Source organism: Amblyraja radiata, chromosome 17 (genome assembly GCF_010909765.2).
Source record: "Amblyraja radiata isolate CabotCenter1 chromosome 17, sAmbRad1.1.pri, whole genome shotgun sequence".
Lineage (NCBI taxonomy): Eukaryota > Metazoa > Chordata > Chondrichthyes > Rajiformes > Rajidae > Amblyraja > Amblyraja radiata.
Genome location: NC_045972.1, coordinates 9,156,770 through 9,183,576, shown reverse-complemented (window position 1 = coordinate 9,183,576; position 26,807 = coordinate 9,156,770). Strand labels below are relative to the sequence as shown.

Below are 26,807 nucleotides of genomic sequence, written 5' to 3'. Positions count from 1 at the left end.
TGATTTTAACTATTTCAAAATATATCCAATTATTTAAAGAAATTTGCAGTATCTTTTAATATAGATGATATTTATTTTGATGTGAATATTTAGTTTTTCATATATGAGAATTATTATCCCATGCTTGAGTAACTGTGATTCATTGAGATATTTCAAACTGTAATATAAAACAAGCAAGATCCATAAAAGTTGCAAATGGAAAATCATATTTTATTTTTGTCAAAGTAACAAAAGGGTTTGTTTAATGTATGTTTGGAGAAGGTGACAGTTTTCACCATTAAGCCTAGGTTTATCTCTATTGCTTTCATAATATCTGCTCTATCACTTAAAAAACTTACGTCTCACCTAAGCTTTCATTTGTTTGTGCATGAAACAGAATTTTCTTCTTCTCAAATGTCTTTCTCTGTTTTATTTTTATAAGGCCATAGAGAATGTCCTACAGAACTTTTCTTCGATAGCTATGAATTCATCCACAACAAAGGGAATAACAAAAGCAAATACATATCTTAATTTTATTACCTCTCAACCAGACAAAATGACGGTTACATCGCAGGTAATATTTGTTTTGCTATTAACTCGAATTTTATCACTGTTTTATAAATGAGGAGTAACATTTACTTGTAGCTGCAGGTCACATATTTCTTGTAACATTCTCACAGGCTCACAATTTCTAATTGTTTTTCTCTTTGATCTGGGCATTCCTGCAAGGCCAACATTTATGGCTTATTCCTGATGTCCTTGTATTAACTGGCTTGGCCATTTCTGAGACCATGGTGCTGTGGGTCTGGGGCCATTTGCAGGCTAGGCAAGGTAAGGGCAGCATAGTTCAATCGCTGAAGGATACTGATTAATTAGGTAGGTTCTTTGGTGCAGGAAGGAACTGCACATGCTAGTTTACACTGAAGATGGACACAAAATGCTGGAGTAACAGCGAGACAAGCAGCATCTCTGGAGAGAAGGAATGGACGACGTTTTGGGTGGGTTCTTTTTCAGGTTATTAGTTCGAGGTCACCATACTAAGTATTAAAAAAATCCTAATTACTTGAGCAATTGAATTTAAATTCTCCAGCTGATGTGGAACTCAAATTCCTTAGTCTAAATCTCTTGTTGCTAGGCAGCGTAAGCCTCTGAAATTCTGGTTTTATCTTCTTTAGACAGTTGGGTTACTGAAAGAGAAATAGTTTTGCCACTAAGTTTCAGATCCTGCTTTGCGACAAGCTTCCTTTCTTAATTAGAAGTGGTTTTATATTTGAAACAAGTATAAAAAGCATAATGCCTGATTATGTTCATGTATACAAGTATGATATGCTCCCATTTATCTCATATATTCATGTCGATCCATGGCAACGAAGAGGTTATTGTGTCGCGGCTGGCTGAAAACGGGGAGAACGTACAAACTCCGTACAGATAGCACCTGTAGTCGGGATCAAATCTGTGTCACCGGCGCTGTAAGCCATGATGGGCAGCAACTCTTCCCCTGCGCCACGATGCCTTGTGTTTGCAAAACAACGAATCTCACCGTGACGTCACATCTGACATTAAAGTGTCATTCGTTACACCTTCACCATATCTGGGATTTCTGTAACTTTACAATACTCAATTAGCCTCCTCTTTCTAAAGAAATCAACCCTAACCTAGCAAATCTCTCCTTAGAATTCTGCTCCAACCCTGGTAACCTCTCAGGTGCTGTTACGCCTTCTAGCGATGTGATGTCCTGAAATATCAATAGTATTGCAGCAGTGACCTAACAAGTGTTTTAGACAATTCTATCATGATCCTCCTCCTGTTTGGCATGGTGACAGAGCTACTGCCTTGCAGCGCCATAGACCCAGGTTCAATCCTGACTATGGGTGCTAGTTTGTACGGAGTTTGTATGTTCTCCCCGTGACCTGCGTGGGTTTTCTTAGAGATCTTCGGTTTCCTCCCACACTCCAAAGGCGTACAGGTTTGTAGGTTAATTGGCTTGGTGTAAATGTAAAATTGTCCTCAGTGTGTGTAGGGTAGTGTTAATGTGCGGGAATCGCTGGTCGGTGTGGACTCAGTGGTCCGAAGAGCCTGTTTCCGTGCTGTATCTCTAAACTAAGCTAAACCCCCACCCACTGCTCCTTTATAACCTAAGGTTCCTTTTGTGTTTTGTAATATTTGTTGTAACATACAAAAATGGTTCTAGGGCCATTGATTGCAATGGGTGACTATATTTAAGTTAAATGCAATTATGTAAGTATTGCATCTTTAAGCTCAACTTTCATGATTGAGTATTTTTAAATTTAAATACATATTCCAGGCTACTGTCTTGATATGAGCTCTAGTCTTGCGAAGTCTGAGTCTCATCCAATGTCTTAGAAATATAGAACATAGAAAAATAGGTGCAGAAGTAGGCCATTCAATATGATCATGGCTGATAATCTAAAATCAGTACCCCATTCCTGCTTTTTTCCCATATCCCTTGAGTCCTTTAGCCCTAAAAGCTAAATCAAACTCTCTCTTGAAAACATCAAGTGAATTGGCCTCCACTGCCTTCTGTGACAGATTCACAACTCTCTGGGTGAAGACATTTTCCCTCATCTCAGTCCTAAATGGCCTACCCCTTATTCTTAAACTGTGACCCCTGGTTCTGGATTCCCCCAACATCGGGAACATTTTTCCTGCATCTAGCCTGTCCAATCCTTTAAGAATTTTATATGTTTCTATAAGACTTACAAAATGTTGGATTACCATTCTAAAGTTTGGTAAAACTGTTCAGAATCGACTCTGAACACAAGCATTTCTGTGACCCTGATCTTCTTCATGCCTATGAGAATGTTTGGTCCAACCACCTGCAGTTATGGGGCCAGACCGTGACAACGACTGAAACTTTAAAGCTTTTATTTAACATTGGAAGTTGTTAGTCCAGAGGCAGATGAAGCTACTGTTCCAATAGCCAAAGTGGTATTTGCAAAGGGCTTCACTGCAATGTGTGCATCCTGATGTGCCCTTTGTGGAACGGGCACCAACTTATGAACGAGGTAAAAGAAACCTTTTGTAGTTGATGTCTTTGGAGTAATTGGACAGCAACGATTCAGAGCAGTTGTTCTCAGCACTAGTGCTAAGCTTCTTGTCCATTGTATATTCTGTTCAGTTGTTGAGATACGTTGCAGCGGATGGCAATGTTAAACATGAATTATGTTAAACATGAATTATTATAAGGGTCCTTTCAACAACCATTATGATTGGCACTTGTTGGGACATACCTGTAATCTGGTGATTTATCTACTCCATTTTTCCACTCAGGACAAAGCCAGTGATTCACTCCTGACCCTGAGTGACAAGTTGGACAATCTTCCTGTTCTGAAACCGAGTGACATCATGTGGAAACTGGCTGCAGCAAAGTCAGGTCTCTATGGAATTAGCAATCTGATAAATGCTTCAATGACAATAAATGACTTGGATATGAAAGAAAAGGTAAACATCCTCATAAGCTTTGAATTGAATAGCTCAGAAATATTTGCTGAAAAGGCTGCAGTCCCCTTCCTTCCAGAGGCATCTGTTATGTTTTGGAACTTTAATCAAGTTTCATATAAAACTTCATCTTCAAGAGAGCATGCACATGCTGTATTTATCCTATTCTTTTTGACTAAAGACACAAAGTGCTGGAGTAACTCAACAGATCAGGCAGCATCTCTGGATAACACAGATAGGTGTTCATGTTAATCTCTCTATGTTTGCCAGACATGCTGCCGGACCCGCTGAGTTAGTCCAGCACTTTGTGTCTCTTTTGTAAACTAACACCTGCTGTTCCTTGTTTCGATTCTAATTTGACTGTTTAATAAGTTGCCAACTAGTGGGAAAGATATTGAGGGAAAGCATCAAAATGACATGTGTGCCGAGCTCATGGAACGGTGCTAATGCGGGACTTCAGCTGTAAATATGGGCTATGATAGCTAAAACATACGGGACAAAAAGTCTCCCCAGCTAGATCCTTTCCCACTCCACTGGAAAAACAAAACAACTTTAGTTTAGAGATACAGCGCGGAAACAGGCCCAGCGATCCCAGCACTATCCTACGCACACTAGGGACAATTTTTACACTTATACCAAGCCAATTAACCTACAAACCTGTATGTCTTTGGAGTGTGGAAGGAAACCGAAGATCTCGGAGAAATCCCACGCGGTCACGGGGAGAACGTGCAAACTCCGTACAAACCGCACCTGTAGTCGGGATCGAACCCGGGTCTCTGGCGCTGCAAGCGCTGTAAGGCAGCAACTCGACCGCTGCGCCACCGAGCTGCCCTTTGAAGATTGTTTTTCCACCATTTAAATTCCATGCCATTAATCAATAATAACTACACAGAAATATAATTATGTGTAGGAAGGAACTGCAGATGCTGGTTCAAACCGAAGATGGACACAAAATGCTGGAGTAACTCAGCCGGACAGGCAGCATCTCTGGAGAGAAGGAATGGGTGATGTTTCGGGTCGAGGCCCTTCTTCAGACTGATGTCAGGGGAGTGGGAGATACATAGATAAGGAAGTGTCTCACAGTACGTTTTTATCTCTGTTTGCTTTGTCGTTAACTTCTCCCAGCTAACAATGATCTATTCAACATTTTCTTTGATTCCCGGACCCTTTCTCGTGGTTTCACACCTTACACTTCCTTATCTATGTATTTCCCTCTCCCCTGACATCAGTCTGAAGAAGGGTCTCGACCCAAACGTCACCCATTCCTTCTCTCCAGAGATGCTGCCTGTCCCGCTGAGTTACTCCAGCATTTTGCGTCTATCTTAAAAATAGAATTAATTCATTATGTTTCAAGAACGCCACATGTGGCAACTAAAATTCTCACAGCCTGCTAAGCAACCTCATTTGTGCGATTTGCTAGCAGATGCATGGCAGTGGTGTAAAGCTGCCTTTACCAGAAGAGTAAAAACGGGGGCAGAAATAGTGCGAAAGTCATTCTACCCCACGACAGAAGGGAGAGGACTTGTACAATTTAATGGCCACAGGGGGATTCTGTACTAGGTCTTGATGGAACTAGTCTGTTGCTGACGGTACTCCGCGGGTTGACCAGTGTATCATGAAGGGGGTTACTGCTTGGCAATAACAACATAGCATACACCTTGATACATACACCGAGCGAGAATATTAAGGACATTCTTTGATGCCAGCATTTGCAGTGCCGATCCATTTGGTCAATGTAGAGCAAGATTGGGCATGTTACTGTGGGCCAGAAAGTAAAACTAATATAGCATCATGACGGCAGCAAAATACCAGGGTGGAAGGAATCCACCCTGCAAAGTGAAGTCACCAGCAGGTCAAAGAATGACACCAGGGCGAGGTGCCCTGAGGTGAAGGAGAGCCCAGTGGAAGTAATTAGCAAAGATCCTATAGCGGAGCAAGATGGATTACTCTCACGCTATAAGATCTTTGGTAATTAGAGTTAAGAGTACATTGTGGATAATTGTTTAGCATTTTCAGAACAATGGGAATGTTGACAATCTTTGGCAACAGGCAATCCACATGAGGAATGAGACATTGAGGGTTTGGCAGATGTTTGTATTCACAACGAGCTGGAAATCCTTGCACACAAATTCCTGAAAGGTTACATACCAATACACACGCATTTGTGAAGACAAATGTATGTTACTACATTCTCCATTTACTTCTGAACTACGTAGATTATTATTGCACTATTATCATTTGTTTTTTAGGTGTATATATGTGTGGGTGTATTTCCCCCCCCCACACACACACGCGCGCGCACGCACACACACATGTACACACACACATGTACACACACATCAGTGACGTGCGGTGAGATCAATGGCGTGCTGGGTAGGCACTGGCTTCTACCCCATCCTAACTTAGTTGTGTGTTAGTTGTGTGTGTGTTAGTTGTCTGTGTGTGATGTGTCTGGGAGGAAAGGAGAGAAGGGAGGAAGGAGAGAAGGGAGGGTGGGAAGTAGAGAAAGAAGGGAGGGAAGGGAAAAGAGAGAGAGGATGGAGAGAAGGGAAGGGAGGGAAAGGAAGGAGAGAAGGGAGGGAGAGGGCGGGCGGCGGGAGTAGATGCCGGGGTCCCGAGCTGTGAGTAGATTACTCCAGCGCAGGGCCCAATTGGGAGCTCTCAGCGGCCCAGAGCCTCCGAATCGGCTGCTACAAATCAACGAATCAACCTACCAGTCAGTGCCGCCCGCAGTGGAATCCAGTGCTGCACCGCTGCTGCTTCTTCTCCTTCTTGCGTATGGCGTGCACAGCCTAAAGTTGTAGGACAACTTGTTCTATTTAATCTTATTTGATTGTGCATGCCGGGTTGATTGCATTCGTCAAAACAGGGCAGACCACGTGAAGGTTGCAATCTTCCACCCCGCCGCTGCTGCTGAAGCTAGCTAACGTGGAGGGAGAGCGAGGCAGCATCAATTACGTGGGCCTACGTAATTGACACTCGCTTTCCCTCCACTGGGCTCAAGACACGCCCCCTCAGTGAGGCAGACGTGATAGCTGCCTCCCCTGCTGCTTTTTTATTGTAGTTTTATGAAGAGACCAGCGAGCCTAAATTTAATATATTTATATGTGAAATAAGTTACCTGGACTATGGAAGGTGAGGACATTTAATGAAGGGGTTTACCAACATTACATTGGTGACATACATAGAGATAGTAACAGGCACACGCTTATTGGCCGTGCTCCATACAGTTTCTGAGGGGTTGCGCAATCAGAGGGGAGGCTCAGCTCGCCGCTGCCTCACCTCTCATCTCTCCCTGTATTTGCAGCGGAGCTGTGCAAATTTGGCAATTTTGACTATAAAAAATGATTAGATTCATGTAGAAATGACATTTATAACACAGATCAGTGGAAAAATCATTTAAAAAAAATGTTTATTATAATTTTTCTTTACTTTTCTTAACAGCTATTTTCATTGGGAGTATGACAGGTGAGGCTCTGCCTCCCCTGACCGCACGTCCCTGACACACATACTCAATGTTTGTGTGCATTGTTCTATCTGGAACCTCTGACAATGAAACACTATTGGCTTGATGTTGACTCTTGCACTAAAAAGAGATATTGAGCACAAGAATTAAGAGGTCTTACTATAGGGGTTTGGTGGGTGTGCACCAGAATAATCTGTGGAGATCTGGCCCCACCTAAGGAAGGCTACTCGTACAATTGTGTGAGTGCAGCAATATATTTCCCCGTTGATTCCTGAGATGTTGCGTTTGTCCTCCCAGGGACAATTACGCGTACTAGGACTATGCTGTTGTGAATTCAGAAGAATGAGAGATTAAACTGAAATTTGTTCAGGACATGTTGTGGCAAACGCAAGGAAACATTTTCCTCGAGTCTCTGGAACAAGGAATCATTTCTCAAAGTAGGAGTTGGCCATTTAGAGCTGATATGAGATGTTTCTTCTTCCAGAGGGAGGTGAATGTTTGGAATTCCCTACTGAAGAGTTGTTGTGTTTCGGTTGTTGTAATAACTGAAGCCTTACACCATGATAAAGGTCCAAAGACTTTATTAACGACATAGCATATATAACTTCATACTGGCATGTCTTCCTAATTCTAAAGGGAACAGGCAGGGGGGACTACTGTAAAAGCAAGTGGGCGTAACTACCAAAGCATGACTCATAACATGAGTGACACTGATCTACATCCTCCCTCTTAAAGAATTAATAACATGACAAACCCATTAACTAAGTAAGGCATGCATAGCAGTTAATAATAAACTGGAGGAAAGTCAAACATAGTCCGGGTACTTCACAACCGGCCTACAAACACATGTACGATAGAGACCATCTCCATTATTTCCCCCCGGGGAGAGGGCAGGTGGCTTCACAAGCGAGGGAGACTGGACCAGCATTCCTGGAGACGAAGCAGGAGACTGGGGCGCAGGCGAAGACATCACGGGTAGAGGAGCCGTTGCAGACATGGATTGTTGTGATGGTAGAGGCATAGGAATGCCGCTAGACACAGACGCAAGTGAACTTGTACGGTCTGGATAATATGGAGGAGGAACCGCCTCGTTCACAGGCAGGATATGTTGTCTGTAGGTGCCGCCATCGCCACTGACGATATACGAGCCTGGCTCTGAGGCAATTCCAAAAATCACTCCTATATGGTCATGGCCTTTGTCAGTCTGTAAACGGACCACCTGCCCCTTGGCCAGTGGTGGCAGTGGCCTACTTGTCTTGTCAAACCATTGTTTTTGAATGTCACCCTTCTGTTGTAACCTGGATTGAACCTCTTCAGGTGGAAAAACTTGTGGGATCAATGCCTGATCCGCTACAGGCACCGTGACACGGGTCTGCCTTGACTATAAACATTGAGCGGGTGAGCCCAAGATGGGGTCACGGGAGATGTTACGTAAGTTGAGCAGATCCAGGAATACGTCGGATTTAGCTCTGCATGAACGTTCCATGAGCTGTATAGCACTCTTTGCAGCTCATTCAGCCAACCCATTAGAGTGTGGATATTCAGGGCTGCTGGTGATGTGGCAAAAATTCCAGTGTCTAACAAACTCCTTGAAGTGTTGGCTGGTGAATTGACTGCCGTTGTCAGTTAGCAGTCTGCCTGGAGATCCGTGGACTGAAAAGTAGCAAGATAACTTCAAAATCACTCCGCTGGAAGTTGGGCTGCTAAGAAAATCAATGTCAAACCATCCTGAATACGAATCAACAAGCACAAAGTACTGCTTACCATGCCGATCAAATATATCAGCTGCGACTGTAGACCGTGGGAGCGCAGGTATTGGATGTGAAAGAAGTGGTTGCTTTTGTTGATGAGGTGCCAAACTGTTGCACACTGCACAGGATACCACATTCTCGGTGATTTATTTGGCCATGCCAGGCCAGTAAAACATGCTTCTTCCCCGTAAGACGGTGGCTTCAACATCTGGGTGCCAATGGACAGCGTCAAAATACTGGTTGTGCAGCGAAGCAGGAACCACAGCCTTGTGTCCTTTTAAAATAATGCCATCCTGCAGCACTAGCTCATCACGTACGGCAAAGAAAGGCCGGACTGGCAGCGGAACGTTGTAGTGTTTATCTGGCCAGCCGCGCTTAATGATGGAGGTAAGCGACTGTAGAGTACTGTCAGCAGCAATGCGGGCAACCAAGTCCTCCAAACAAGATGAGGGAATAAAAGACACATCGTTACCAGAAAGTCATCATCCGGATCCTCGCAGGTCTTCCGGGGGGTGCATGCGAGAGAGTGTCAGCCAGGTGCATATCCTTACCGCGTTTGTGGATCAGAACGATGTCATATTTTTGAGGTTGCAGTAACATCCGCTGTAGGCGCGCAGGAGAGGCGTGGATAGGTTTGTTGAAAATGCTGATCAGAGGTTGGTTGTCCGTTTCAATTGTGACCGTGTGACCAAAGATGAAATCGTTGAATTTCTTGCAGGTGAAAACAACCACTAACCGTTCTTTCTCAATTTGGGCATATCGTTGTTCTGTGTCAGTCATGGTGTGCGAGGCATGGGCAACAGGCATATTGCCATTGCCATCATTCTGAAGCCATGTTGTGAGGCATCATAAGTCAATGTAACCGGTAGTTTAGGATCAAAGTAAGCCAGAGTAGGAGCACTAAACATCTGCTGCTTAAGTGTGTCGAACGCTTTCTGTTGTTGCTCGTGCCAAGTCCAAGCAGTATCTTTGTGTGTAAATTGGCGCAATGGTGCTGATATTTCGCTGAAACCCGGAATGAGTTTGCTCAAATAGTTAACCATGCCAAGGAATCTCTGCAAACTCAACACGTCTGTGGGAGCTGGGAGCCCATTGATAGCACTGGTTTTCACTGGATCCGTTTTTAGACCGTCTTTGGTAAATATTTGGCCTAAGTATTTTACTTCATTCACTCTGAATTTGCATTTTTGAGGATTCAGCTTGAAATGGATGACCTTGGCACGATCCAAGACCTTTGTCAGATTGGCATCGTGTTCTTCGACCGTTCTTCCAGCAATGAGGATATCATCCACTATGATGGAGCATGGGTAGCCTGCAAACAATTGCTCCATAGCTTGTTGAAATACTTCACCAGCAGAACTTATTCCAAAGGGCATGAGAAGAAATTTATAACGACCAAATGGAGTGCTGAAAGTTGTCAAATTGGAGGAGTTATGTTCCAGCGAAATCTTCCAGAATGAACTCTAGCACTGTGAACACAGTTGGCTCTGCTATCAGCGCAGCAATCTCATCCACAGTGCGCATGGGATAGCGGGGTCGTTTAATTGCTGTGTTTAAGTCCTTGGGGTTGATACAAATCCGTATCTCGTCTCTGTTCTTCTTAGTAGCGACGACCATTGTGGAGACCCAGTCTGAGGGGTCAGTTACGGGAGTAATCAAACCTAGAGACACTATTCTGTTAAGTTCCCTTTGAACACGGTCCCGCATAGCATGGGGAATCTTATGAGCCGGCCGAACAACTGGAATTGCCTCGGGGTCAATAGTAATTGTGTACCTGACAAGCCACCTGCCCAGCTTGTTGTCAAACAAATCCTTGTATTGTGTTAGGATTTGATGGTTAAAGTCACAGTTTGTAGACAGTGGACAGACAGAAGTGCTGAAAGTAATCAAACCCATGTCTAGGCATGTGTTGGCACCCAGTAGAGATGGTACATTTTCACATACCACATAGAAATCCAGGTTGTGGACACGTGAGTTAAGACAGCAGCACAACTCAACTTGGTCGATAGGGTGCACTCGACTTCCAGCAAACGAGACCAGAGATGTAGCTATTGGAGATACCATTTCTGTTTTTCTTAGCTTCTGGAAACCAGCCAAGCAGATAACGTTGCAATGAGCTCCAGAATCGACCTTCAGATAAAGAGTTTTGCCATTAATGAGCAAAGCGACCTTGGGATCCAGTTGTTTATGCACTAAATCAGACAAGGCATGTACATCGACGTCAGCACCTTCGCCAGCAGCTTGTAAATCCATAGGAACTGGTTGTGAGAACTCAGAGATAACACTTTCACGGCCAAGCGAATTAACAGATTGTCTCGTTAAATCTGTTACTACGTGAATGACAGCACTTAATGAAATGGTTTATTTTGTTGTAGAATCAACATCGTTTCCCATACACAGGGCAACGGTCACAAACAGCGGCATGTGAACCCACACAGTAAAAGTAATTATCGATTAGTCTTAGCTTGGTATCCGGCACGAGAAAAACGAGGAGAGATTTGATAAGACATACTGGCAGCATTAACTTCATGAGTAGTGGAATGCCCCAGAACTTTAATGTGAGCATCAGTCATTTCAGCAATGTGACAGCGGTTTTCTGCAGCCTCTGGGGTCAAGTCAACATCCCGCAGTAACTCATCGCGTAACTCACTTCTGGTCTCCGATTGGAGGTGTGGGTTCGTATACCACATCTGACACCATGTTGTGTTTCGGCTGTTGTAATAACTGAAGCCTTACACCATGATAAAGGTCCAAAGACTTTATTAATGACATAGCATTTATAACTTCATACTGGCACGTCTTTCTAATTCTAAAGGGAACAGGTAGGGAGGGCTACTGTAAAAACAAGTGTGCATAACTACCAAAGCATGACTCGTAACATGAGTGACACTGATCTACAAGAGTGCAGGAGTCTCAGTATCTTGGTGTGTTCAAGGCTACCAACAATTTTTTTTTTTTGGATTAAGGCACTACAAGCTGTATTGATTAAAACTGAATTAAAGGCGAGAACAATAAATGTATTTTGGTGAAGAACCAGGGAGTTTGTTATCTTCTGGTCAATATTTAACTTCAAGTTATCACAGATCACACATAGCTGATTTTAGGAATATGTTTTGTGTAAAATGTCATGAAATACAGTTACATAATGGATGCTCGACTCGCTTCCGTCAGTTTATCATCTTGCCTGAAATTATGGCTTTCCAAAACAAAATAGTTGGCGACAATATACTTTGAAGATTTTTGAGTAAATCGGAATTTACTCGATTATAAACCTTTAACATTTTGTATCTAGATGGCAAACGTATCTGAGATTCTCCTGAAATCCATGGATAAAATACATTCTTCTCTTGAGAGTCTCATACATGAAGAGGACCCTACACTGATTTTCCATACAGATTCCTTCAGCATGATCTTAAACAGGTAAATAACTAAGAGAATACTCTTTTATGTAACTGCAAAAAAATATTTTATGAGAGTATGCATCAGTGATTTAAGAGAATTGAAAGGAGATTTGAAAATTTGTTGTAAATGGAGTGGGTTTCTTATTTTTTTTCTGATTGTATAATTAGATCAGTGAGTGTATAATTAGACCAGCGAACGTATCAAATCATATTTGCTACTATGGACGATATCTTACTGAAGAGTACAATTGCAGTTACAAAGCAGATAATAGCCGTTCCAAAAGTATTGTTCTCTAATAAGAACACAGATATACTAACACCGAACAAAAGCAACGTACCTCTTGTTTTAACTTCAGGTACAACTCAAGTGAATTGAAAACGAGCAATGTTAACACTTCAGAAAAAAATCCGTTCAGTTGCACTTTTCCAGATACTGCAGACTTCCAGGATATTTCAGATAAATATATTCAAATTAGGGTAAGTATCATGTTATAGCCCCTGACGAATCAAACGCCTCACTGACAATTCTCTATTTTGGTTTTACTTAGACATAATTATACTAGCATGGTATTTTGTTAGTTTGATTAGTGAATTTGACTCAATATTACATTAGTGATGATAAACATTGACAATATGTGCGTTTCTAATTTTGTCCCTGGATCTTCCCCTCTTAATTATTCATAAATGCCAATGTGCAGCATTCTTATAATTTCATTCATGCTACCAGTGTGTGGTACTGTGTGAGACTAGAAATTAAGGGGACGGAAACTGTAGACATTCTGACCCCAATATCTAAAAACAACATTGGCGCGTTTTTAAGGAGGTATCTGGATAATGATCAGGACTACATAAGCTCCAAACCGAAACCAGAAGCAAAATTATGGAGCAGTCAGGAGTATTTCCGATCTTCACCTTTACGGGTACCAATCCGACATACAGTTAGTAATAAGGTGGGTAAAACAACAGCGCTTGGCAAGCTGCAAAATAACGCCCTCGCATATCTAGAGATCTTTATCATGTGACATTTATGCTCATCTTTTAGTTTCAGTGAGTCACCCATCATTGTTCTCTATAATGTTGGCTGATGCTTTTTCTGCATTATATTCTATATTCTTAATTCATGTTCGCAACGTTCATTTATCGTCCTCTGATTACCAAGCAATCATGTTCAATGCAATTTGCTCCATTGATCAGCATGTAATTTTATGAGTGTTTGTTCTCTGTGCTTTAATTAATGTCTTGTACGAGGTGTTAGCAAATGTTACAAACCTGGGTGGTTTCATTTTTGCCTTTGGTTTCTCATCTTTTTTTACATGTTGCAGGTGGCAATAGCCTAAAACGTAGCCCTTTCCATGGACAGAGCTTCACAAACTAAATCACAGGGTAATTCAATGTTAATAACCCTGTGAATTAGTCTGCTTATTCGCAAAGGGAGGAGTGAAACAGTAGCCGAGCTGGCTTCTCATGCTACTGGCTGGGACCCAGTGTCTGTGGATTCGGCAAGAAGTCCACTGATGCAGGATCCAGTCCACTGATACAGGACGCTGATTGTATGTGTAAAACTGCACAGCCAGGAGAAGGGGCAGTCCTGGGATCATCAGTATTGAAGATTTTCTCTTCATTCTGGAATCTAAATCCTCATAGCCCTGTCCCACGTTACGAGTTCATTCCAAGAGCTCTCCCGAGTTTAAATGACGACAGATGGCACAATGGGCTAAGTGTTCGGCTGGCAACCGGAAGGTAGCTGGTTCGAATCCCGCTTGGAGTGCATACTGTCGTTGTGTCCTTGGGCAAGACACTTCACCCACCTTTGCCTGTGTGTGTCCTTGGGCAAGACACTTCACCCACCTTTGCCTGTGTGTGTGGATGTAATTATGTGAAGCACTTTGGGGTCAATGCAAGTTGACTGAAAATGTGCTATATAAATAAAGAAATTTAATTTTTAATTTAAAAAAAAATCAAACTCATGGTAAGCACGGAGAATGAATGTAGCGGGTACGTCGGAGCTCGGGGAAGTCTCTTAGCGGCTCGTAACGCTAACGGCAGGTACTTGGGAAGACTCGCTAACGGCAGGTAAGCACGAGAAGGCTCGTGAAGTTTTTTCAACGTTGAAAAATGTCCACGAGTGCCCCAAGTAACGGCGAGCGGCCATTATCGTAAGTCTCCGAGTTCGAATCGGGGCAAACTCGGGAGAGCTCTTGGAATGAACTCGTACCGTGGGACAGTGTTCTTCAATGCTCTGGAATAAGGCAGGTGGTAATTAAGAGAATCAGAGCAGTGTAGTTGTAATTGGGTGTGCAATTTACTCCATCCTATTTCATCAGTTCTAATGTGAAAATATTTACTTCCAATTTAAAAGTTTAGCATCCATGCTGTGAAGTCCAGTACCTTAGGACTTGATTTGAACAAGTGTGAGGTAATGCATTTTGGGATATCAAATACATGAGGGAAGTTTACAGTAAATGGCAGAACCATTTGGAGCATTGATGTACAGAGGGATGATAAGGTGCAAGTACTTAGCACCCTGAAAGTAGCTGTGTACATGGATAGGGTGGTAAAGAAGCCACATGGCTTGCTTGCTTTCATAAAAGTATAAAGGTCATGTGGCATCTGTACAAACATTTGGTTGAGCCATGTTTGGAGCATTGTCTGCATTTGTGGTCAGTACGCTACAGGAAGGATGTGCAGTTTATCAGGATGTTGCCTGGATTGTAGTATATTAGCTATAGCGAGAGCTTGGACAAACTTGTTTTCTCTGGATCTTCGGAGGCAGAGGGGTGACCTGATACAAGTATCTTACAGTATGAGAGGCATAGATTAGGTAGGTTTTTAGGAAGAATTGTATCCCAAAATAGCAGAGTGCATTGGTTTAAGATGAGAGGGGGACAGTTAAAAGGATACCTGCAGAGCAAAACGTTATACAGACAGTGTTGAGAGACCGGAATGCACTGCCGGGTGAGATAGAAGTCGCAGATATGCAAGCGGCTTTTAAAAAGCATCTGTTTAAGAAAGAACTTCAGATGCTGGAAAAATCGAAGATAGACAAAAATGCTGGAGAAACTCAGCAGGTGAGGCAGCATCTACAGAGCGAAGGAATAGGTGACGTTTCGTGTTGAGACTCAGTCTGAAGAAGGGTCTCAACCCAAAACGTCACCTATTCCTTCGCTCCGTAGATGCTGCCTCACCCGCTGAGTTTCTCCAGCATTTTTGTCTACCTTTAAAAAGCATCTAGATAGACTCATGAACAAGTAGGGAATAGAGGAATACAAACATGCAGTCTGGTGTGATTATTTAAAAATGGCATCATGAGCAATGTAGACATAATGGCCAAATTGACCTGTTCCTGTACTATGCTGTTCCATGTTATTCGAATTTCACTCTACCTTAATTGGCACATGTGACAATAAACTGACCTTGAAACCTATGTTCTATTATAGACAATATGCTAGTTAGTAGTTACAAATTGAAATCTTTATCCTCTTAAAGAGGACCTGATTATAATTCCCCTACAATGTTCTTCATCTTCATCAGTCTATATCCAATAGTTGCACATGTGTAAACCTGCAAGGCATTTTTAATCCTGGCTCCCTCTGCTTGTGTTTGTCCTCTCCCACCTCTGTAATGCTGATTCACCTCTTCTACTTATAGGATGATCACTCACTGGTGCGCTTCCTTTCCCCCATGCTTACACTGCAGAATATAAACAAGCCTCTGTCCTTCATTCATATAATATAAGTCAGGCCGTGTTTGACGTCATATGCAGATGCACAGTGAAGTTCAGGTACAATGACATTCTTGCTTGGAGCAGCCGCACAGGCCCATAGACCCAGACAACACACAACCACATACATTACACAAGATACACGTCCTTCAAGATACTTATTACAAGGAACAAGATGGCAATAAAAAGTGCGAAACACAATTAGAAAAACAAGTCCATTGTATTGGAAAAGGTGCTGGGAAGTATTCTGTTGCCAAGGATTAGGGTTGTGTCGGTTTTATTTTATAGACTTTTGTACATATTATACACACTTTATTTTATAGTGTTTTTCATATTATAAGAACAAGCAAATATCTATGATCCATTGATATTTCAGAGTAAGAATTACTGAGTTTATCTTATATTCACATCTGATAGTCACAACATTTGTCACTAATTAAATAAGTGGGATTTGGGCAGCAGTGAGATATGATCGTTCCTAATGTCAGACCTTTTAAGTTGTTCACAAGCAATATTAAATTATGGAAAACAATGTATGGAAATATTTACTATATTATCGCCGATGGTGGGGCCTCGGCAACGGTGGGGTCTTGACGGCAACGTGAGCCTCGGCAGCAACGTGAGCCTCGACGGTGGTAGGGCCTCCGGCAGCATCAGGAACTTTGGCGGTGATGGGGCCTTTGCGGCAACGGGAACTTTGGCAGTGATGGGGCCTTGACGACAATGTGAGCCTCGGCAGCAGTGGGAGCCTCGGCAGCAACGGAAACTTCGGTGGCGGTGGGGCCTCGTGATTGACCCACGATCAGTGATCGATGAGCGTGACGGGAGGAGGGGAAGACAATGGGGACCCGGCGTGGGGGGACCGCTGTGAGGGATGGTGGGAGAACAAAGGGAGACCCGGTGTGGGGGAGGGGGGGGACACACTCTACTTTTAGAATCCTCTGCCCAGGGGATAAGCCTGCTTTGTTTGTTCGTTTGTTCCGGTTAAGGCGCTGTGCACACGCCAGCCAGCCAACAGTCGCTGTTTTTTTTCTTTTCGATTTCACTTTTAATTTCAAGTTTTCGTGTACCTTGTGGGCTGTTATTGTCGGCACACCAATTTCTCTCCAAGTATGAATAAAGTTCTATCATATTGTATCGTTTCTATGATTTCCATAGCTCCATCTGTTTATCACTCACATATAAAGGTTGTAATTAAGTTGGTGAAATAATATACTAACAAGGAATTTCTCACTTTGGTTTTTATCCCTTTTTTTACCTGCATCTTTTAGATGGTGAATTATAGAGAAAATCCTTTAATCTGGCTCGAGCAAAGTAATGTCAGTGGACCAATGACCAATATATCTTTGTCTTCAAATGGAACTGAAGTAAAGATTGAGAATTTATCCGAAACCTTTGAGGTAAATATATCATATCCCTCAGTTCTCCCTCCCCTGACTCTCAATCTGAAGAAGGGTCTCAACCCAAAACATCACCTATTCCTTTTCTCCAGAGATGCTGCCTGACCCGCGGAGTTACTCCAGCTTTTTGTGTCTATCTTAATTAATACGGAAGATGTGTTTGGGTAAATTGCAAACTGTCTCCCCCTGTTTATATGTGAACTATTTTGAGATTAATTGCTTCAAATTTAATGCCAATTTTCTTTTTCTCTTAAGATTATACTTCCCAGATCCAATGCAACGCAGTCTTTCTCAGATACATCTACCACATTTACAAACCCGATCTTACAAGGGTTCCATGTAACAGATACTGAGTCAACGTTAGTTATCTCCGTAGCGACTGAACCGGTTACTTCAGTGCAACTATATCTTGGATATGAATACAAACCCAATGAGACCCTGTATGAGTTTGAAACAAGCTTCTTTCCAGGAAATGACAGCGAAGGTAACGTGATGCTATTTTAATTTGTTACCCTGAAAACTGAATATAAATATCGTCAGGTTATGAGTAAAGTTTCATTGGTAATTGAGACTAAGTACAGTATTTATGTCAAGCAAATTTAAGTAAATAAATAACTGAACCATGAATGGGAAAGGAGAGGAGAGAGAACATAATAGAGGAGGGGTGGGGAGGCAGAAAAGGGGAACAAGGGAAGAAGAGAGGGCTGGAATAGGAATAGAAGAAAGCCAAAGTCACACAAGGATAGGTGCAAGAAACAGGAATGGGGATATCATTGTTTTATGGAAATTGAGAACTGGGATTGGGGTTGGAGAAATGGAGGGAGGAGATGATGAAGAGGACTGGTGGAGGTGGATGCGGATAAAGAGATGGTAAGACAGGAGGGAGGGTCTGTGTAGGGTAACTACTGAGGGGTAAGCTGTTTTGAAGGTACGTATTAAATCACTGCTGGTTAGTGGTGGATTAAACTGCGTGAGGCATAACGAAAGTCAGAGTCGTATTCCCAAAATGGCGGAGGCTCCGCTCTGTTGCATACTGCACGTCAGTCCATTGGATTTTGCAGGAGTGGTTTATCTTGGCCTTCTACGATCTTTGGCAAGGGATGTGGAATATCAATAGATCAGAAATAGGAGGCAGCTTGTTCTCAGTACGATTTATAAATTACGTTGTTTATAATCCCCCAATAATCAGTGAACTTTTGTCACTTCATCCTGTGATTCACAATAAAACCTCCGTATAATTCCCCTTCCCATTCCCACACTGACCTTTCTGTCCTAGGCCTCCTCCATTGTCAGAGTGAGGCCAAACGCTAATTGGATGAACAGCACCTCATATTTCGTTTGGGCAGTGATATGAATATTGAGTTCTCTAACTTCGTAACCGTTGCATCCCCTCCCTCTCCATCCCTCCCCCATGCAAGTCGTAGTCGCTTCAAGGTCTTGTTGAGTCTCATTGTCTGTACTCGTTTTCACCTAGCAAACAGCTAACAATGGCCTGTTTCCTTTGTCATCGTTTCTTTTTGTATATCTTTCATTCAGTTGTTCTATATCTCTCTATATCACCGTTTATATCTCATGTTTCCCATTCCCCTGACTCTCAGTCTGAAGGAGGTTCTTGACCTGAAATGTCATGTATTCCTTTTCTTCAGAGATGCTGTCTGATCCGCTGAGTCACTCCAGCTTTTTGTGTCTTTCTTCGGTTTAAACCAGCATCTGCAGTTCCTTCCTACACACTCCGTACAGCTTCCATAGGCTGGTCAGAAAGCATTGCCACTGTTCAATGTTTGAGATGTTCATTATAAAGGAGGAAAAAACTGAAATCTAGTTCTGAAAGGGATGAGGAACTCTGGCTGAAATGTTTCAAATATAAGAATGGAATACAATTGGAAACCTTTGAACAAAGGGACTTTGAAGCAGAGACTTTATTAACTTTTTATTTCAAATACCATGTATATTTTCACAGCAGTTCAACATAAACTATCACAAACCTTCTGAAACATTTTTTTTGGAAAGATTGAACAGAAGGTTTGAGTTTGCTCTCCTTACAAACATAGAAAATGTTAACAGGGGATTTAACGGAGACGTTTAAAATCATGGGAGATTTTATTCCAGTTGATAGGAAGAAAATGTTGATGTTGGTGGGGCTATTGATAATCAAAGAAATTAGATTTAAGATTATTGGGGGGAAATAATCAACAGGAAGATGAAATCATCACTTTAAGAACGATTTTCTTTTTGCCTTATAACATCTCAAAAATTGAGATATGACATTGGGATTGTTTTATAAATAGTGAGATGTGATCATCTCGAATAGATTGCCTGGAAGTGCAGTACAAATAGATTAAATTGTAATGGCTTAAACAAATGGGATGAATGCAGTTTTACACTGAAGGGGGACTGGGTTTCTGTTCAGTTCAGTTTAGTTTATTGTCACATGTCCCGAGGTACAGTGAAAAGCTTTTGTTGTGTGCTAACCAGCCAGCGGAAAGACAATACATGATTACAAGGAAGGTTTAATTGGGAAAACTCTGTGAAAGATCTAGCACGGGCACAATGGCTGCTGCCAGTGGAGTTCTAAAGAGCCCAGTGCTCAGTCCTTTAATTTTTGAAATATCTCTAAATTATTTATATTTAAGAGTAAGGGGCATATTAAAGGAGTTGCAGATGTAAAAGTGGGTTCATTGATTTTCAGTGAGGATCTGTTTCTAAATTGTAAGATCCTATGATACATTCGGTTGAATCATATGTAAATTTCTCGGTAAGCCCTCTTCTCAAATGAGTTTGTTTATTGTAATTTTACCAATTAACAAGAAGTGGAATATTGTTACTTTATTTATCTCTTTCCAGCCAACATCTCCAGTTGGGTCATTCATCCTGAAATGTTAATGGGAAGGAATGGAACTTATTACTTGACAGCCAAGCCTCTCCTGAAAGCAAATGTGTCTGAGGTCAATGCTACAACATTTACCATAACCACCTTCAGTGCTAAGTGCTTGTATTGGGATGAAGTGCAGCATTTTTGGTCAATGCAAGGATGTAAGGTGAGATGAGTGGAAGATGCGAGCTTTTTAAAGGGGAACGAGTAAGAGTTGAAGGCCAACATGTTCCAGGAGAGGAAAGGAAAAGGCAGTGAGATTAAGGAACCTTGGATGACAAAGGATATTGGAAAAAGAGTAAACGTATGGCAGATATAGACAACTGAGATCAAGGACCAATCCCTCCCTATACCAGGTGTACACTCGCTCTATCCCCGAACTCTATCTCCACTAAAAGTACGTGTTGTGAATTTGTGGGATTCCCTGCCACAGAGGGCAGTGGAGGCCAAATCACTGGATGGATTAAGAGAGAGTTAGATAGAGCTCTAGGGGCTAGTGGAATCAAGGGATATGGGGAGAAGGCAGGCACGGGTTATTGATTGGGGACGATCAGCCATGATCACAATGAATGTCGGTGCTGGATCGAAGGGCCGAATGGCCTCCTCCTGCACCTATTTTCTATGTTTCTATGTTTACGTCGAACAATCCTTGTTCTAGGCGTACACCGGCTCTATCCTGGAACTCTATACCCGCTAAACATTCTACATTTCCCTTGAGCTTCGTCCCCTTTGATCTCTCGTTTTCACACCTTACCCTTCCTTATCTCTGGGTCTCAATCTCCCCAGACTCTCAGTCTGTAGAAGGGTCTCGATCTGAAATGTCACCCATTCCTTCTCTCCAGAGATGCTGCCTGACCCGCTGAGATACTCCAGCATTTTGTGTCTACCGTCGATGTAGGCCAGCGTTGGCAGTAACCTCCCACACATGTGATCGAGGAAGTTTCTTGAAGAATACTGAGTGTGTAGGAGATAACTTAATATATTAGGAGAATAAAATGGGACCATGAAATACTCAGGGCAAGTAAACTAAGGAGAAACACAATATTCTGTAAATATATCAGGAGCAGGACATTAGTCAGGGAAAGAACAGTCCCCATAGGGAACAAAAGTGTAAACTATATTTATAAAATTCTGAAAGGCATTGATAGGGTAGACCTGTGCTTCTTAAACTGGTGAATGAAATTATTTTGGGGTGAATGAAACTAGAGGGATGAATGATGAGTGAATGACTTAATTTATTCAGATATTTATATATATTTTTCTATACTTAAAAAAGGCATTGCTATTAAAGTGGTTAGTAGTGGGGGGGTAAGGGGGGTGTGGGGGAGGGGTTGTGTGTGGGCGGGAAATGTGTTTGGGGGAAGGGGGGTGGTGGGGGGTGGTGGGGGGTGTGGGGATGATGGGGGAGGGGGGGTGTGTGGGGGAGGGGGGGGGGTGTGAGGGGGGGTGTGGGGGAGTGCGGGTTGTGGCGGAGGGGGGAGTGTGTGGGGAGGGGGTGTACGCGGGGAAGGGGGTGTACGCGGGGGTGTGTGTGGGGGAAGCATCAGCAGTTCCTTGCGTTTTCACTTATACTTCATTACCCTTGCAATTTGCTCACATTTCCTTTGCACTCCCTCTGGCTTCCTTCCTGTAGTTTTCTGGCCAGAACTGTAAATGTGCTCTAATTTTTAAACTGTTGTTTCTCGCTTGCAAAGCTATGCCTTCTTCACCCCTTTTTCTACCCTCAGAAATTTGTGGAGATGCTTTCAAAATCCTTTGTTCCCTATAACTTCTCAATATATTCCTATTAATATTGATTGCCTTCCTTAATTATATTCCTTCATTCTTTACTAGATGGGATATAATTTGCCATTTCTGTGGCTAGCTAACCGTCAAATGATGTTTTCTAGCAGCCTAGAACTTCCTTCCTCACTATGAACTGCACTGCCAATTTAATATCATCTACAAACTTCCTAATTAGTCAATTAAGTCCAAACCATTTCTACATTCTATGGAAAGCCATCTCCGCGTTCACCGTTTATGGGTACCCATCATAATTCACCCATTTACAGATGTTGTAATTCCATCGCTTACTGGGCCATTCTCGTTTACCATTCATCACATTCCCAAGCCTACTTCAAAGTCATTCCCTTCAGCTCTCTCCTCTTCATTAGAACTGTGCTCTAATGAGGATCTGTTTTTGAGATAGTCCTCATTAATGGATGAGGACTGAGTGAGACATTATTCACGATGGGATCAATGACAGATAATTCAGAATGGTGTATTTCAGGTAGTTGTTGAATTTGGCTCTCGGGGTTTGTTGGATAAATTTCTACTGTACTTCGTCTTTCATATTGAACATAGAATGATTCACATTCAAATTGATTTCATCCCTGCAGGTGGGCCCAAGAACAAACCCAGAAAGGATCCAGTGCCTCTGCAATCACTTCAGTTTATTTGCGACCTCTTTCATTGTTTTGCCCAATACAGTGGATATCACAGAAACAGTAGAATTGTTTTCTAAGGTCAAAGACAACTCTGTGGTTGTCTCATTACTGGCTGCTGTAGTTGGAGTGTACATCATCTTGGTTATATGGGCTCGGGCAAAGGACAGGCAGGATTTAGTGAAGGTAAGAGGGTGCTGTCACTTCAATACTCTGTCTATTATTTACTACTGAGGTTAAGTGAAACATTACAATTACAAGGCATATTCATGAACTTGTACTGACATTTTTCAAAATACATTGAATTCAAATAATATGAGACAGCTGAAGAACTTAAATGGAAGTGATGTCATATTGTTGAAAAAATGCAAATGTTAAATTTCGTATTAAGTTGGCATTGCAGAATAGTTTGATGTTAACAGTCATGGTGGCGCAGCGGTAGAGTTGCTGCCTTGCAGCGAATGCAGCCGGGTTCGATCTCGATTACGGGTGCTGTCTGTACGGAGTATGTACATTCTTCCCGTGACCTGCGTGGGTTTTCTCCGAGATCTTCGGTTTCCTCCCACATTCCAAAGATGTACAGGCTTGTAGGTTAACTGGCTTAGTAAATGTAAACATTGTCCCTAGTGGGTGTAGGATAGTGTTAATGTGCGGGGATCGCTTGTCAGCGCGGACCCGGTGGGCCGAAGGGCCGGTTTCTGTGCTGTATCTCTAAACTAAACTAAACTAAACTGGAATTCAACATCATTGTGATCTGAACGTGAATATTTACAAATCAGATCAATTTTGTACAAGAACATAACATTGAACAGAATATTGGATAGAAGACCAACGCATCATTTGGTGGTTATATTCTAGTCTCCTGTTCAATTACCCCAAGGCATGCAAGAACTATGATTATATGGGATGGATTCTACCTGACGTTGAACATTTGGAAATCCTTATCGACTTATTACCTTGCACTTCCCTTGTCCTTGCCTATTGTTCCTTTCAATCACCTGATGCATCTAGTTCTTGGTTCACCTGGCGCAGAATCCAAGAGCAGATTAATCAAAACATTAGCGCTGGGGAACTCCAGCAATGCTCCTCCGTATAGACGATATGAGGACTCCTGTCCTGGAAGGGATCAGCCATGATCACAATGAATGGCGCTGCTGGCTCGAAGGGCCGAATGACCTCCTCCTGCACCTATTCTCTATGTTTCTATGAAGCCAGGCATTTTGCAACAGAACTAAGTCATTAGGATCAGGACTTCTGCATTTGAATAGTAGATAAGAAACTTGCAGACACTTGTTTAGGTAAATGGCAGCAGTTTTCTGCAGAACCACAACAAAAACATGGAAAAGTCCAAATGTCTGGTGTGCCAACACTTATTTGATATCAAAGCTGGGGTAAAAAAAAAACTTTTGGAGATTTGCAAACCACCACTAATTTTTATAATTCTTCAACGGCGCATCCTGGTAATGTCTAAAAGTGCGATGTTTTTTATTTACACTTAAAAATGTATTACTTAATTCTTTATGAGCCGGGGTTCATTTCAATGTGCCTTTCCAGTGCTACACACCAGAGTTGAGTTGAGTGTTCACTGGAACTTCCGAGCTTCCAAAAGTTCCCATGTTTCCTTCATTTCCCTTTTAGTGATGTTTTGCACTTTCATTTTCTGAGGGAAACATCGAAGGACATAGTATTGACATTTTTATGAATATGCGTCATCGATGAACTCGTATCTTATTTTTAGCGATAAGAAATGATCCTGAACAATAATCGGGTCGGCTGCTCCTGCAGAATCTTAAAATAAACTGCTGCATAAAAAAAGTATAATTTTATCTCTGTGAATCTACACCCCAACGTTGACGTTTGGAAACATTCAATAGCCTTTCCTTAATTTTTGTTTCTTCCTTAAAGGTGAAAAAAACTCTTCTTGCAGATAATGATCCCTTTGCCAAATACTTTTACTTGGTGAAAGTCTTCACTGGGCATCGAAGAGGAGCAGGAACTACATCTAAGGTTGGGAAAAATATTTCGAATGGTGCGAAAATAGAACTAAATTGAAATGTTAAAATAGCATTGTTCCAAAAAATCTACAATTATAGAGAGGATAAAGTCATTAAGAGTTGCAAGTAAGAACAGGAGAATAATATATTTTTCATAAATTACAATTATTAGTGTAACCAGATGAAGTTTCTAATTACTCTTCGGATATTGTCGTGGGAGGTAAGATTACACTTATTGACCATCTTTACCTGCCCCAGAAAGCGATTGTGGCCTTATCATTGAATTACTGCTGTTCATTCATCAAATTCATTGATTCTGACCAAGTGACAATAAAATAACTGCAATGTATCCCCAAATCATGATGGATGATGGAACTGTTTTGACTGTTTACTGTTCTTTTTACAATCCATGTTCTCGGGGTATCTAAATCCAAATTGTATTAGTTATTTATGTTATGACATTGGTTGGAAGCTTCATACCAAATCTCGTTGCGCTTATGTGCAATGACAATAAAATATATTATTATTATATTAATATTATGAACCTTTAAAGGTGATTGTGTTCCATAATATTGCTGATCGTGACAATTGTGTCTTAGAAATGCTATTGGAAAGCTTGTTGAATCACTCTAGTGCATTTTGTATTTATTGAAAGGTGGGGGATATACAGTATTACGATTGGATCTTTTGCCATGGTTTGGGTCTAGCTTCTCCAATGTTCACTTTTTTGTGTGTTCCACTCGTACATCTTATTCCTGGCCCGAGCAGACTGACTTCTCTTCCCCACACTCTTTGGCTCCACACTTGATGTAGGCAACTTGGAGAGACTGGAAGAAATGTAAGGAGCCTCCACGCAAATGTTAAGATGCACCTCCACTCAAGTCATGCTGATTTGGAGCAATGGGAAGTGGGTTTGAGAAACAGATGCTGACAACAATCTGTCAAGCCATAGGCATTGGTCTGAGAGGGAGGGAAAATTAGAGAAACGTAAGATCCAAAGATGCAGACTTTGATCGTGATAATATTTAGCAGGAAAACTTTACAGATTGAAATGTAGTTGATGGGAATATGACTTAAACAAGGTCACAGATGGATGTGTGCAATAACATTCAGTAGTGCGTGAAAAATATTAGCTATAGGGGAAGAAAACCCACGGTGAAGTGAACATTACATCCAGTGGCCTTAATAGCCCAGATTACACAATAGTTCTTCTGTCAACATTGCTACATTAATTGTTTGCCACCATATCACCATATCACCTTATCACCATGTTCAAACAGTTACTTCTTTTGAATCCTATCTAAATATCATCTGAATTTTTAAGACCCAGCTGGAAAGTCAGCCTCTGCTGAGTCGACAGATGGGGATTTAGTAGTAATAAATACTTGTATACTTTCACAGGTAGTAATAACACTCTATGGTTCAGCCGGCTGCAGTGACTCCCATCATTTATTTGACCCAAAGAAACCAGTATTTCAGCAAAGTTCAGAAGATGAATTTCTTCTTGCTACCCCCTTTCCGCTGGGAGACCTCACCAGCATCAGACTGTGGCATAATAATTCCGGATCCAGCTCATCCTGGTAAGTCCCATTCATTGAATCTTACTATAGTACTTTCACAATCCCGAACAGCGCACGTTTCATGTATGATCAATGCCTTTTGACAGCATTTAATCTGACAAAGCATAACTTGCAAAATAACTCTAGAATGTTTCGACTCTAGAATGTGCTGCTTTTAACATCTCTCTAATTACAGGTACATTAATCACGTAATTATACAAGATCCCGAAACAGAACAGCGATGGCTTTTCTTCTGCAATTGCTGGTTGGCAGTTGACTTTGGAGAGTTTAGTCTTGACAAAGTTTTCCCTGTTGCTTCCGAGGCAGAAATGAAAGACTTCCGGTAAATTCTATATGAATAATTTGGCTCGTTTTATTCTTTGTTGAGTTTATTTTGTTTACTTTGTTGTAACAGTGGCAATATATGAGAGTTTGAGACAGTTGCCGAGTAGTAATGAACTCGACTCACCTCAGACTTGTGAGCAAATAGCACTTGATTTCAACTAGAGTAGTATTGACAGTTTATTTTTCATTAATGAAGTGCATGAAATCTTAGCATGAAATTTAAAATATTTAGTTGTTAAATTTAAATCAACCAATATTCTGATGCCCAATCCCCATCCTGAACTAAATCCTGTTTACCCTTCATCCCAATCATCATTGGTCTACAAACATCCCGCAATATTTAGACATTTGCTCTCTTCATAAATTCCTCCAGCCCTTCCATAATCTCTCCTGCGGAAATTTGGCAGAATGAAGAAGTTGCTATCCCACTGTGTTCA

The 26,807-nt window shown here is 41.8% G+C and overlaps 1 protein-coding gene across 1 annotated transcript in view; it reads left to right on the top strand.

Moving 5' to 3' along the window:
• Window positions 1–26,807, top strand: part of LOC116982972 (polycystic kidney disease protein 1-like 2) — an 84,928-nt gene that overhangs the window by 22,462 nt on the left and 35,659 nt on the right. Inside the window, exons 6-16 of the mRNA XM_033036505.1 lie at window positions 422–553; window positions 3,271–3,441; window positions 11,948–12,075; window positions 12,413–12,533; window positions 17,049–17,177; window positions 17,433–17,661; window positions 20,022–20,215; window positions 22,428–22,658; window positions 24,378–24,479; window positions 25,868–26,046; window positions 26,222–26,368. Of these exons, the coding sequence (XP_032892396.1) occupies window positions 422–553; window positions 3,271–3,441; window positions 11,948–12,075; window positions 12,413–12,533; window positions 17,049–17,177; window positions 17,433–17,661; window positions 20,022–20,215; window positions 22,428–22,658; window positions 24,378–24,479; window positions 25,868–26,046; window positions 26,222–26,368 (1,763 nt within the window). The remainder of the gene's footprint in view (window positions 1–421; window positions 554–3,270; window positions 3,442–11,947; window positions 12,076–12,412; window positions 12,534–17,048; window positions 17,178–17,432; window positions 17,662–20,021; window positions 20,216–22,427; window positions 22,659–24,377; window positions 24,480–25,867; window positions 26,047–26,221; window positions 26,369–26,807) is intronic.